Source organism: Capricornis sumatraensis, chromosome 7 (assembly GCF_032405125.1).
Source record: "Capricornis sumatraensis isolate serow.1 chromosome 7, serow.2, whole genome shotgun sequence".
Lineage (NCBI taxonomy): Eukaryota > Metazoa > Chordata > Mammalia > Artiodactyla > Bovidae > Capricornis > Capricornis sumatraensis.
Window position 1 is genome coordinate 60,578,471 of NC_091075.1, and position 14,607 is coordinate 60,593,077.

The window sequence follows — 14,607 nt, forward strand, 5'->3', positions numbered from 1 at the left end:
AACACTACACACACACGTGTGTCCAAATGTTTGCATATACAAAATCAGGAATACACAAATTGTCATTTTGAAGAAGGAAAAAACCAGATCTAAAGATGGTTTATGAAATGCCATCTCACCACAACAGTACCTCTTGTCTTGTGCTGTAATAAATCATTCACATCAAGTCATTGCTTCTGTTCTCTAAAAGAGCCATTATTCATAACTTGAAGTTAATGAGTGTATATTGCTCTCCAGACTCTATTTAAATTGCTTGCACATCTCATTGATTCTGAAAGCCAATGTCATTTTATTGCCCTCATTTTGATTATATTTTAGAGGTTTATTGATAATCAAATAAACATGAAAGCAAACCATAATGGATTTTCTGGTTACTTACTAAAATGACTAGGTTTTTAAAGAGTTTTTTCCCAAGACTCCATTATGCTTTCCCCAGTAAGACATTATTTAGCCCTCAATAGAGTACTGTCAATGAAAGTGGGCTGCTCTGGGAAGACAGACTTCATTTATATCCTTTTGTTTACCATAACATTTTTTGAGTACCGTGAGAGAAAACAGCCTATTAAGACTGCCGTCTCTCTTTCTAGTCCCTTTAATTATTGATTGTCTAAGAGTAGATTGAACATTTCAGATAGAGAAGACTGTTGATTAATGGACCAATAGCAGACATAATAATAATGGTTACAGGGACACTAACACTTTTTGAACACCTGCTTAACACTGGACTCTGTATTCTGCACTTTACATATATTCATGTTTTGCAAACTGGAATCTGCCAACCTGTTTGCAAGTTATAGTCAAGAGTATTTTAACTTTGCTGCCAACCTAGAAGACATACCCTAAAACCAAGTACCTGTGCTTGTATTTAAAAGAAAAATAGACAGACTAGGGCTGGGACTAGTAAAAGCAAGTAAAGGTACTTAATCTACCAAATTTAAGGGGACCATCTCTCAAAAAGAGACAAAGGGACAACCTCAGTCATCTAGATAGATGCAATATTTTAAAAATCAAAATGAATACCAAAAGTCATGATGAACAAAATATAAAAAGTTTAAGCAAAGACTGAAGCTAACTCTGTCCAACTCAATCTCACTCACCTCCCCCTAATCCCAAACCTGATACAAGATTTGAATGGTTTAAAAGGTCTGAGTTTAAATTTCTAGCTACATGACCTTAAATAACTTCCTCAACCTTCCTGATTCATATTTTCTCATCTGTGAATCAGAGTTATCGTGGTCCCTGCCTACCCCCTAAAATTTCTGTGGAAATTAAATGAGATCGTATAGGGAAAGCAGCAAGTATGAAGCCTTATGTATAGTAAGCATTCCACTTCTCCTCCTCTTCTCTAAGAGATCCCTCATAAAGCCAGCGTCTTAACACTTTGACAAGCCTTGGAGTATGAGCACCTAATCTGTCAATTTCATACTTTTGATTCCACAGAGCAACCAGAAGGCCGAGGTCCTTAACCCCATCATCAATAGTGTATTGTTAGAGGTAAGTGGCCCCCCAGAGAGAAAATGCTTCTGAATTAAACCAAATGTTAGAGCTACACGTTTTGTCTTTCTCCCAGACAGCAAGTATTTCTGCAATTCTAAATTTTATCGTCTACAGTCTTTTTTTAGTACATTTGTATAGTTCAACCAGCTGTAAACCCTCGAGTGAAACAACAATACCTAATTTTCAAGAATTCCTGATTACAAAGAGAAATGCTAAGCTTGCACATTATTTCTGTCGCTGTTTCCTCCGGCAGAAGCACATTTCTGCTGCCAAGTTTGACACCAGATTTAACACTGTGATTTTTGGCTGCAACGAGGAATTCTTGCTCAATGGTGAATTTTTGTAAAAGTGGGCACTTTCCTCCATTCACAATAACCTTGGGTTTAGCCGGGTCTAAGCTCCAGACTGGCAACAAATGACAGGTAAATATTTAGCGTCTGCCCATTCACTAACCAGAGGCAAGATCCTCTGTGACCACTCACTCCATGGCCTGCCCACACACCAGGACATTGTAACACGGACATGCAGCTGCCCCACACAGCTGTGGCTTTGCCAGAAGCAGCAATGTAAAAGAAAAGAAAAGGAAAGGGACCTAGGACGCCTCATTCTTGACCCATAGGCGCTGTGTTCCATTTGTGGCTAGTGGGGGAAATTCTATTACGCATCAGCCATAAGGAACTGGCACTTCTGTAGCCCCACAGCACCCAACTGAAGCCGCAAGGTGTTGACAAGTTAAGTTTGAATATAAGCAGTGTATGTACAGTGGTTTCTTGCTCTCTGAAGTACCTGTCAAATGCAAAATTTGGAAATTACAAAAGTGAGGGAGGACCACATATAAATATATAGCAATGCACTTAGGAATTGGGTCTTACCTTTAAGGAAAACTACCAAGGTACAGGAGTAACAGTGGTGACCCGAAGTGTTATTGCTTAAGACACAGCCTCCCAGAGGGATGGAGTTGACATGCAGGGAAGATTCTGGAGGATAGAGCTAAAGGAAATCCAAGCAATCAGAGGCAGAACATGGAACCTGAGAACATTTTCCTTGGCCACCCAAAAGGCATTAGCAGATGGATTACTGTTGGTCATGAAGAGTATGAAGTCAAATCGTTTATTCATTCCTTTGGTGGAAGTTTTCTCCTGTTTTAATTACCTGGAACTTTAAGTGGTCTCTCGTGGAATACTGTCTGTTAGAGCACCCATGAACATGAATGGCAATGTCAAATATCCAAACCAAGTGGAGAGTACCAACATGAATAGGAAGATGACAGCATTCAAGGATTTGCCGTGAATAATTGCACAGTATCTCCAGTAACCCATTATTGTTTATTCATCTGTACATGTTAGTCCCTCAGTCGTGTCTGACTCTTTGCCACCCCATGGGCTATAGCCCACCGGGCTACTCCGTCCATGGGATTTTCCTGGCAAGAATACTGGAGTGGGTTGCTATTTCCTTCTCCAAGGGATCGTCCCAACCCAGAGATGGAATTCAGGTCTCCTGCATTGCAGGCAAATCCTTTACCATCTGAGCTACGAGGGAAGCCCTTCTTCATCTGTAGGTTAGGACAAACTACAGCCTCTTTCATGCTGTGCTTTTGTGTTATTTCAGGGCAGTGGGATTGATCTGGGAAAAGGATAAGTAAGACTGGACATAATGGGTATTGACTATACACACATAATATACCCTAAAGTTTAAGTGTTAGTCACTCAGTCATGTCCAACACTTTGTATCCCCATGGACTCTGTTCATGGGATTCTCCAGACAAGAATACTGGAGTGGGTTTCCATTTCCTTCTCCAGGGATCTTCTTGATACCAGGGATCAAACCCAGGTCTGCTGCATTGCAGGCAGATTCTTTACCATCTGAGCTAAAGGAAATATACCCTAATATACCCTAAAAGTCTATGGAAATGGCTTGCCTCAAGTGAATTCTTCTCTCTGTTAGTGTAGATAATTCAGAGCTGGTTGCAAGCCATCCAACAAAATGTGTTTATATCTGCTTTAAGCAACAGCATTAAAAGAAAAATGTTCTAAAATAGTGTGGGGTTTGAGGAGAAGAACATTATCAAATGGGAAGAATTGTCAAGCTGGAACTCTGACAGTAACCCTTCAATGACAGTTTTCTCCATTCACAGGGCTGCAATAGCACCACATATATACAGGATGCCTTCCAGCTGCTGCTGCCTGTCCTGCAGGTTTCACACATCCAGACCAGTTGTTCCAAAGCACAGCCATGACCTGGCCAGACTTCATCTTGTTAAAGGAAACAGTGGGCCCTGTTGCTCTGATGTGCATTTCATGGGAAGTTTTCCATGTATCCAGCCACAGACATCTGTTTGGAGACACTACAAGCAATTTTGCACAGACAGTATTGAAAATGCAAGTTTAAAGAGAGTATCATTTCTTTTAATGTATATGGTTGTTTTTACAAATAATTATGTTTCTTTTATATTAATTTAAACTTTCGCAGCTTTGTATTGATAATTTCCTTTAATCTAGAGTTCACTTACAAATATTCATTTCCATTTTCCTGGTTAAGCATGTTATCTTTGGCAAGTTATGAGTGGACCCTAGACTTTAAATTTCCACTTTAAATTTTCCCATTCTTATAGTATGACTTTAAATCTGTTCTTATAGTGGACTTAGTTTTATTATATAAATGCCATGGGAAGAGAAAACACTACTTATAGATTTTTACCTATTATAGTGAAAGAGGAATATAGGTGTCTCTTTATAGTCATTCATTCTTCAAACAAGCATATATTGAGCTCCTACTGTGTGCTCACAGTAGAAGAACATGATCTCACCTGGTAGAAACAGATATTCTGAAAGAGGACTTACAATCATTCTGAAAATGCTTTGCAATACTAATAACTTTTCTAAACCTTAAAAAATTTGACGAACAAGGTAAATAAGTACTTTTTAAAATGTTCTACTTCTCAGCAGATTGGGTTTTTTCACATTCCTTGAACTTTTTTATCCAAAACTTTGCATATGGGATGAAAATACATATGATAAGGGATACTAAAGAATTTTTTGTTTAAAACTAACTTCTTATGACCATAGTACATAATGGCATAATCACAGAGCTTGCAAGTATTTAGATAGAATATTAGAGGGATTACAACACAGTAGACCCCCAGGACTGCACTTTAAAATCTACAGTTGAGTCAAGCTATTCCATGAATACACAGATCACACTCCTTGGCGGCAAATGCCATCATTGCTCCTAAAGACAGAAAATATTGATGTATGGATAACTAAATGGTATTACAATCCAAGAGGCTGCACCGAAGACCCTGCAGCCAGGAGAGGCATTGTCAATGGGCAGTGCTCCCCTCCAGCCCTAGTGTTTGCTCTGGGTAGGGGTTTCATACAACATTCTTGTCTGGGAGCCCCAGTGACATCCCTCCCGGGTACTATCGCAAGGTGTCTTACCCAGTGGCTCTCTTCTGGTGAAACAAAGCCTGTACGTTAGCCTCATTCACATTTGCTTTTATTCCCTGGTAGAATAGACCAACTTTTGTTCCATAGAGGTAAAGTAGGGATCTTTTCATATCATCCTACTTCTTAGCAATTTATTTTCCAATATCCTGCATTTCATTTGTGTAACTCCTGAAACAGCCAAATGGAAAATATAAGAAGTTATTTATAATCTGGAAAAAAATTATCTGTGGAATCAATTAAAGGTGGTTTTTCCTACTTGCTTTTTGATTGCCTGAAATGTTTCTGCTGTTAAATCTAGAGAACAATTAACTGATAAAAATGTTGCATTTGCCTCTTCATAAATTTTAGACTTTTTATATAGAGAGCAGAGGAAAGGGTTGTTGAGATTTAGTTTCTTCATATCAGAGTTTTTTAGCATCAGACGAACTTATGGGTGTTAACAGGAAATGTAAAAGAAACAGATAGTTGCAAAGGGGCTAGAAATTAGACTTTAAGCCTTCACTCACTTACTGCATAGCAAAATTTTTAATCATGAAATGAAATATAAATCTACAAAAGAATAAGAGAATTATTTTTTAAGTGGTGACATTATTTGCATTGTACTTATATATCTTTTAATGATAGGATGTGAGGATTGCCAAGTGAAAACACAGGCTGAGAGATGATTCCTGGGGCCTAGCTCCATGGTCTGTGAATTACATTATTTAAGAGAGAATCATCATTTAAAATATATCCACTCTCCAGGATTGCTCTCTTTCAATACTGTTTTTCACCATCACTTTTAAATAATTTCTTCTTTGCTTTGCTTTAAAAGCTAGCAAAGCACATGATCCAGATCTGAGCAAATGTCAATCAGTTACTGAATGAATGATTTAACAGACTTACTCTGGAAGTTTTGTATTCCTTCAATAATCCTTTACAGAAATTGGGTTCATTTCAATCTGTTCAATTACCCTGAACATGCATGCCAGCCTTTTTTTTTATTTTCTTACATCAAGTGCAAAAGAAGTTCTAGTCTAAATAATGAATGTAGTCTTGTGCCTATGCTTGTGCCTTATTAAATAGAAAGCTTCAAAAGCATATTTCAAATTCAAAGCAAAATGCATCCAAGAAAATTGCTTAGGGGTATTGATACATGCAGCTCTAAAGGGCAAAACCCCAACTCTTAGAGGAAAGTATTTAATCCTGAACTTCAGACAGAGCCTCCCTTCCCTCTGGGTCTCACACTGGGCTGTACATCAAACCCATGGTTAAATGAGCCATGTGGCTGGCTGGGCAAAACCAGGGATGAGCCATCTCAGCTGCAGCCATCAAGGGGTAGACCATGGACCTCAGCTGCAGAACTCCAAGGGGAAGAAGCACCTTGGACAGATTACATGAGAGAAATCTGAACCCAGAAATAAGTGTCTCCTGTGCTTTGTATTAATAGAAGTCAGCTGCCCCAAGGTGATCCCATATCTGGAAAGTTAAATTCTGTACAGGTTGCCAGGCTGTGCTTAAGTTAGAAACAAAAGCAAGCAAATTCCAGTCACAGCCATCCCAGAGCTCTAGGACATAACGTCTTAGGAAGTAATTCAGCAAAAATGTGAAATAAGCATGTTTCCCTTCTTTCCTAAAAAAAGTATACATTTGTAATATGTATGTATGCGGAACAGATGAGGTGGAGCATACACATGACTTTAATTCATATTTAATTTTATAAAAGCAGTTATTCTTTAGGGTCAAGCTAGTTTTTTGTAAGGTCTAAATTGCCCTTTGATCTTCCTCTTAAGCGTGCCCTACATTCTGATATTCAGATCCAGGCTTCAACTTGGTTTCTTAAACTGTTGGTTTGTAAAATCACATCAGAAGAAATCATAATGAAAATTCATTTCAGAACTGCAATTTTGCCTTGATTTTGTAGTTGATTAAGATTCAAAAAGCCATCAGAGTGGATTCAGACCATCCATTCTTCACATTGAAAAAATAATCTTGTAGTTAACCGTTTGTTGTATTTGTCTAGCTATCTCATAACTTATTCAGGTTTATGTTCATTTTCTGTATATTTAAAAAACTTCCCTGGTGGCTCAGACAGTAAAGCATCTGCCTACAATGCGGGAGACCTGTGTTCGATCCCTGGGTCAGGAAGATTCCCCTGGAGAAGGAAATGGCAATCCACTCCAGTACTCTTACCTGGAAAATCCCATGGATGGAGGAACCTGCTAGGCTACAGTCCATGGGGTTGCAAAGTCAGACATGACTGAGCAACTTCACTTCTGTATGTTTGCCTATAATAGATGCTCCACTGCAATGTCTGCTGTTAAACAAATCTGAGTTCTTTTGTGTGTATACGCGCTTAGCTCCTGAAAATAATCTGAATTAGTCTACCCTTTGGGCATTTTACTTTTAGCAATGATTAGCTTATTACAGCCCAATAGTAAGAAATTGATGGTGTTTCTGATATTTCTGGTGTCTAGAGCCATCAAAGACTGGGAATAGAACCTGATTTTGTAGGATAAGAATTTTGTGTTGGAATTGAAGCTGTTACCTTTGTCTGGATCAGAGAGTGTTTTTCCTCTGCATGAGCTGTCAGCCAAAAAGCAATAGGATTATGTCTGCCTGTGGTCATTGCTGACTCACTTCAAGGCCCGGCTCTTCTATTCGTCTCAAAGAAATTCCATACTGCAAAAGAATAGTATGTACATTTCGTATATGACTCCCCTGAGAATAAAAGTTTAGGGTGATTCTGAAATGGTCTGTCTCCCTGCCCTGGGTTTCACCACTAGGTTTCTGGAGCTGCCATTTGGCGGGAAAAGTCAGCATAGAAGCCAAGAGCAGATGGATGAAGCCTTGGCAAAAAAGCAAAACGAATCCTCTGCCTTTGAGTCCCTGCCATCTTTATCCTTCCTCTCTCTCAGGACTTTCTTGACAGTCATTAAGTGCCTCTCTTCCAAGATAAGCTTTCCACACCCTGACTCTCTTTTTCATGTCTCCTCTTCTTCCCTTTCTCCTTCTCTACATTTATATTCTCCTTCCCCATTTACCTCACCAGAGAACAATCCAGCCAAAAAGCTTCAATAACAATCATTAATGTGTATTTACTGTGTGCTGGGCGCCGTGCTGAGTGTTTTGTATGTATCATCCCATTTACTCTCCGTAATTACCCTAATGGGTAGATACTACAATTTCCGCTCCCCAAATGAGAACATTCAGATGCAAGGAATTTTAGAAGTCATCGAATCTTACGCAAGTGGTGAAACAGAGCCAGGATTCAAACCCATGTCATTTTGGCCTGACCAGTTAGTATTGTAACTCTTCTGTAGAGCCTCTCAACAAAAGAGAAAACTAACATGTTCTTCTTAGAGACAGCTGAATATTTATGTGTTTAGCTCTCTTTATACCGTGAGGTGGATTTGTAGCTGAAAGATTGGGTCGTCAGCTGTGGTTGTTTCCATGCAACTGAGAACACACTGGGGCCAAAGAGACACAGAATGAAGCCATGCGAGGCTACTGGGCCCCTGGGTGCTTCTCACAGCAGGCCTCTGCACCTCTTCAAAGAGATTTTCATCAAGCAGCTCCCTGGTCAGCATCAGCACAGTAGCCTGCTTCACAGGTGCCTTGGACTGTCCTAAAATGGCTCCATTTCCTCCTCCTCCCCGTCACTGGTGCCAAGGAATCCCATTTGTAAATCACCACCCTCCCTGGAAATCCTTAACCCTCTACTACCTACTTGGAGCTTGCAGTGGTTTTATGCTTCCCTTGCCTTGAAGATTACCAATTTTAGGCAGCCTCTCTGTTGAATCTTTAGTACCATGGGCTGTGAGATACTGATAAGTATTTTAAAGATGCACTCAGTAATGCCTGCTTATCCTTGAACTTGGTGCTGTTCCCTGTTGAGCCCAAGAAATGGTGGTGGTGGTGATAGAGAGGATGATGGTGGTGGTATTGGCTGTGATGATGATGATGGTGATGGATGATAGAGATCACGATGGTGGTGTTGACACTGATGATGGTGGTGGTGCTGGTGATGGTGGTTGTAATGATGCTGATTATTTTGTTGGTGGTGATAAAGATGATGGTAGTAGTTATGGTGATGATAATGATGCTGGTGGTGACAATGTCTTTATTCACTAACTACTTAACTATGTTACAGACACTTTACTTCCATGATCTCAGTTTAATTCCCAATATCACCCTTATGAGATAGCGACTATTATCATACTTATTTTCCAGATGAAAAGCAAACCTCAGAGAGATTAAATAATCTGTCTTAGGTTATCCAAATGATAATCAGAAGAGATAGGATTTATATCGAGGGAGTATATAAAATGCTAGCCAGAGCCCCCAGACAACCAGATGCCTGGTCATAAAAAAAAGTTTCTCATTTTCACTTGGGTTGAGTTCTTCTCTTCCAGCTAATACCTGGGCTCTTTCTCTAGCCAATGGCCTCTGGCAGAGACAGATTGCTGCACAAATCTCCCTGTCAGAAGCCTAACCACATTTTTCCTGCCGATGCCTCCCAAGAGAAAGTGGGTAGCCTATGTGTCCCATTCTCCCTCATGTTATAAATCTCATGCTGAGCGATCCATTTATTGCTGAAAACTGTGATTGCCTCTTAACACTTCTGCAAGAAAACTCTAGTCTGCTCTCTTTGGGAAAAAAAAAAAATCCACTGCTAAGAAATGTGATAAAGGACGAGAAACCAATGATGAACTGCAGGACAAAAAGACTGGCCATTTCTGTTAGAAAGAATGATTTGGTCCTAGAGGGCATCTTAGTCAGAGGATATAGGGCATCTTATATATAGAGGATAATTTTCTTCTAGACAGCTTCACACATCCCTCCTTCACTTCTTTGGGCTTTTTAATCAAAACCCTCCTTCTTGGTGAGGTATCTCCAGGTCAAATTTCAGTCCTCCCAATATTCCCTTTCCCTGCTTTGTTTTTTTCTCCTTAGGATATATCACTGTCTACCATCATTTATATCTTACTGCTACTGAACCAAGGTCCAACTGCTCACCACTCAAAAGCTATTAAAGAAGCTGGATTGGTGGAAAGGAAAGCTTTATTTTGGATGCTAGTAACGGGGAGGGGGAGGGTGGACGCCAACTTCTTCCCAACAATCAGAGTAAGAGCTTTCATAGACAGAGAGGGCTCCATGCAGAAATGGCACAGTCAGCTCTGACAGTCATCTTGAGATTGGTCATCTGTGGTTTGACCAGTGTCATCGTGATTGGTTTAAGTACAGCTGATCTTCAGTTCTGGGGTCAGTTTGTTCCCGTTTCCTTGAGGCCAGTTCTCAGAACTGTGGCTGCTTATGTCACGGCTATAATCTGGGCATCATGTGGTTAACTTCTCCACTTGGTGGGGGTTTCAGCATCTATAACACAGCTGACAGGATACAGCTTAGAATATTATCTGCAGCCCTTGAGGAGGAACGAAGGGTCTTTGATTATGCTTAGTGACATCATTATTATTTGGTCTCCTCTGGCTGCTTCCTTCATTTCTGCGTTTTCTCACTTCTCTGGTTAAACTTATTCTTTGGCTAAAGTTTTTCCACAGACAAAAGGCAGGCTGAGAACATGGCTGTGGGGGAAGGACCATAAGGTCTTGCTCTGTTTCATTACTTGTCTGTTACTTGTCTGTTGTGTTAGGATTTAATTTCCATGAGACAGGAATTTTTTGTCTGTTAATATATTCCCAGCATGCAAAGCAGTGTTTGACTCATAATAGGTGCTCAATGAACAAATACATCAAAGTCTTAAGTGTTCAACCTATAAACACTGAAAGAATGGAAACAGGTGTATGATAGGGTAATTAATGATGGAGAATATCTGGCCAAGTTAATATTAACTATAGAAGTCCTTGTGTCCATGTTAATGTTATATGGTGTTGTAGCATAAATGGGCATGATTTAGGCACTTAGAAGTACATAAACTTTTTTTTTCATTAAAGTAAATGGAATTTACACTTTTTTACTTAGAAGAATTCACTCTATAATGGATTTTTCAAGACTCTTCATCAGGCAGGGGTAGCCTACAGTGAGAAATTAGAACCACCTATTTAGTAACCGCCCTTATTTGTTAACTATGGTCTACCAATACTGTGAGATATTATGCAGTGGTGAAAAAAGACTAGAAAGAATGTGTCTTAGTCTGTTTGGGCTGCTGTTATAAACATAACAGCAGTTTGGGCTGCTGTTATAAATATAAGCCATAGACTAGATGGCTTAAACAATAAACATTTATTTCTCTGGATAAGATCAAGGTACTGGCAGATCTGGTGCCTGGTGAGAGCCCACTTCTGGCTTTGCAGATGGCTGTCTTCTCATTGCACCTTTACATGGCAGAGAATGAAGAGACGGAGGAAGCAGGCTCTCTTATGTCTCTTCCTATAAGGGCACTAATCTCATTCATGAGGTCTCCACCCTTACTTGTAACCTAATTACTTCCCCAAAGCCATCTTTCAAATATAACCACATTGGCTTCAATGTATAATTTTGGGAGGATATAAACATTCAATCCATAGCAAGATGGAACAGCTCTCTGTACTAACAGAGCTCCAGAATCACTGCATGAAAAAAGAAACCTGTGGTATGGTACTTACAGTATCAGTTCAGTTCAGTTCAGTCACTCAGTCGTGTCCAATTCTTTGCAACCGCATGAATTGCAGTACGCCAGGCCTCCCTGTCCATCACCAACTCCTGGAGTTCACTCAAACTCACATCCATTGAGTCCATGATGCCATCCAGCCATCTCATCCTCTGTCATCCCCTTTTCTTCCTGTCCCCAATCCTTCCCAGCATCAGAGTCTTTTGCAATGAGTCAACTCTTCACATGAGGTGGCCAAAGTACTGGAGTTTCAGCTTTAGCATCATTCCTTCCAAAGAACACCCAGGGCTGATCTCCTTTAGAATGGACTGGTTGGATCTCCTTGCAGTCCAAGGGACGCTCAAGAGTCTTCTCCAACACCACAGTTCAAAAGCATCAATTCTCTGGTGCTCAGCTTTCTTCATTATAGTATATTTATCTCAAATAACATGTAATAGCATACACAAAAATATACTACACACACAGACACACACACACACACACACACACACACACATTCCTGGAAGAAAGTCTGGAGAGATACACACAAAACTATTAATGATGCTTGTGACCAAAAATGGATAGGGTTGTAGTAGGATTGGGAAAACTTCAGATTTTGTCATAATAATCAAAGGGAACTCCAGTGTTATTTGTAATATTTTTATAATGAAAATGTATTAATGGATGACTTATGCAGTGAAATTTTTAAAGGTCAAAACAAGAAGCAAAAGAAAATAGCTTCTGTTGAAGAAGATAAGAGGATAGGGTCCTGCCAGGGACTTAAAGTGTAAAATACAAAGTTTATTTTTCAACAGAAGGGCCATAACTGTGAGTGAGAGCATCTTAATGATTTGGATTTCTTTGTCATCAATGTGCCTATAAAGCTCTAAGACAAGTTAAAGGATTATACAGATCTCTCCTTGTTTTCTCAGAAAAGCCCAAATCAAGTATTCCAAGTACGCAGTTTGTAAAGATTGTGATGATATAAATAGAAAAAAATTATCATTTCAACCTCACTGGAAAAAGCCAACTTCCTTAGCCAGATATTGTAGTGTGTCTAATCTTCCTGCTAAACCTGAACAATTCTAGCTCTGTGTAACGACTACAGAAGCAATTTCAGAAACTTCTGGAGGGAAACACCACACAAATGAATGAGTCTGTGGTTCCCGGTTATTAGCTTGATGCCCAAATGCTTATCATATTTGCAAGAGGCAGTTTACAATCTGCTCATCCTGACAAATGTAGCCCAAGGGGATTTAAATCCCTGCATTTGCCATTTCTGTCTCTTCCTCTCCAAATTTATGGAGAAATGGTAGACACGAATAATGTGTCAGGGATGAATGAACTGAGGTCTCTGTTCCACTCCTGCAGCTCTATTTCACTCAAAGGAGAGTAATAAATGGAAAACAAAGAAAAGTCTCAGCAGATAATGAATCTGAGTCCTAATGACCTTCCCAAACCACAGAAATGGATTGTAACTTACTTGGCATTGCCCAAACTATTTGATGCCTATAGAGAAGTATGAAAATATTTTTGACTGTTTAGGGCCACAGCTGGGCATTTTAAGTATGTCCTCTATGATTCATGAAGAGTCAAAACTACTCTTCCACAAAAAGGTGAAAGTCATCCATCAGTGGTAATGGAAAACTTGCTTCCAACCTGCCCTGTCTATTGCCTTGATGGTGGTGTGATTGATTATTAAGGAGTCTTGGACAATTCTGCAGCCCCCAAGGACCATAGTATGGCCATTTACATAAGATATGGATGTCACAATCCAGTGCCTGATATCCCACATCTCTCTTGTAAAACCACTTGATTTCTGGCCAGGTATGTAGAGTGAAAACTCACATTTACTCAAAGGAAGTCATGTGTGAAATAACAGGCTTGCTTGCTGAAAGTAACAAGTCTGTCATTTGACTGGTCATCTCCATCTGGATTGCTGCGAAGGCAGCAGTTGGTCAGTCACTGCTAGGGCATTGATACCTAATGGGAATAATATACATCAATGGTCTGAAATCACTTGGCTTAAAAGCAAAAGGCTCATTGATTTTTAAGTGCAGGAATAAAGTCCTCCATGTGTTGCATCCAAACAATCCACCCACTGTTGCCTTTTTGCCTCTTTGAGATAGTCATATTTTTTTCTTGTTTCCAGAGCTAAAGCTAAAACAAATCATGAAATAAAGTAAAAGAGGAAAACATCTACTAGTTTTAATGAACCTCTACCCTTTACTCATTCAATCATCCATTCATCCATATATTCATCCAACTAGTTCACAACATTATGGCAACTGTTGTGCACTCTACCGAATAAAATAGGGTTCAACTTGAAATTCACTTTGCAGTTCTCTCATCCAAAACCATATAAATAAGTTTGAAAAACAAATCTATTAATCCACTAGGTATAGCCATAATTTCTGCTTCTTGTTGTTTTTTAAAATATATTTTAATTACAGGCTAATTAATTTACAATATTGTATTGGTTTTGCCACACATCAACATGAATCCGCCACAGGTGTACATGTGTTCCCCATCCTGAACCCCCCTCCCACCTCCCTCCCTGTACCATCCCTCTGGGTCATCCCAGTGCACCAGCCCCAAGCATCCTGTATCATGCATCAAACCTGGATTGGAGATTCATTTCACATATGATATTATACATGTTTCCATGCCATTCTCCCAAATCACCCCACCCTCACCCTCTTCCACAGAGTCCAAACGACTGTTCTATACATCTGTGTCTCTTTTGCTGTCTCGCATACAGGGTTATCATTACCATCTTTCTAAATTCCATATATATGCGTTAGTATATTGTATTGACGGAGAAGGCAATGGCACCCTACTCCAGTACTCTTGCTTGGAAAATCCCATGGATGGAGGAGCCTGGTAGGCTGCAGTCCATGGGGTCGCTAAGAGTTGGACATGACTGAGCGCCTTCACTTTCACTTTTCACTTTCATGCATTGGAGAAGGAGATGGCAACCCACTCCACTGTTCTTGCCTGGAGAATCCCACGGACAGGGGAACCTGGTGGGCTGCCGCCCATGGGGTTGCACAGAGTCAGACATGACTGAAGCGACTTAGCAGCAGCAGCAGCATA

The 14,607-nt window shown here is 39.9% G+C and overlaps 1 protein-coding gene across 3 annotated transcripts in view; it reads left to right on the forward strand.

Moving 5' to 3' along the window:
* The window catches only part of FAM114A1 (family with sequence similarity 114 member A1), a 71,247-nt gene extending 66,092 nt beyond the window's left edge, over nt 1-5,155 (forward strand). For all 3 annotated transcript variants that reach the window (XM_068975675.1, XM_068975677.1, XM_068975676.1), the window contains exons 13-14: nt 1,441-1,494; nt 3,632-5,155. In XM_068975675.1, coding sequence (XP_068831776.1) covers nt 1,441-1,494; nt 3,632-3,733 — 156 coding nt within the window. In that variant the 3' untranslated portion in view covers nt 3,734-5,155. The remainder of the gene's footprint in view (nt 1-1,440; nt 1,495-3,631) is intronic.
* Nucleotides 5,156-14,607: the final 9,452 nt, after the last annotated feature.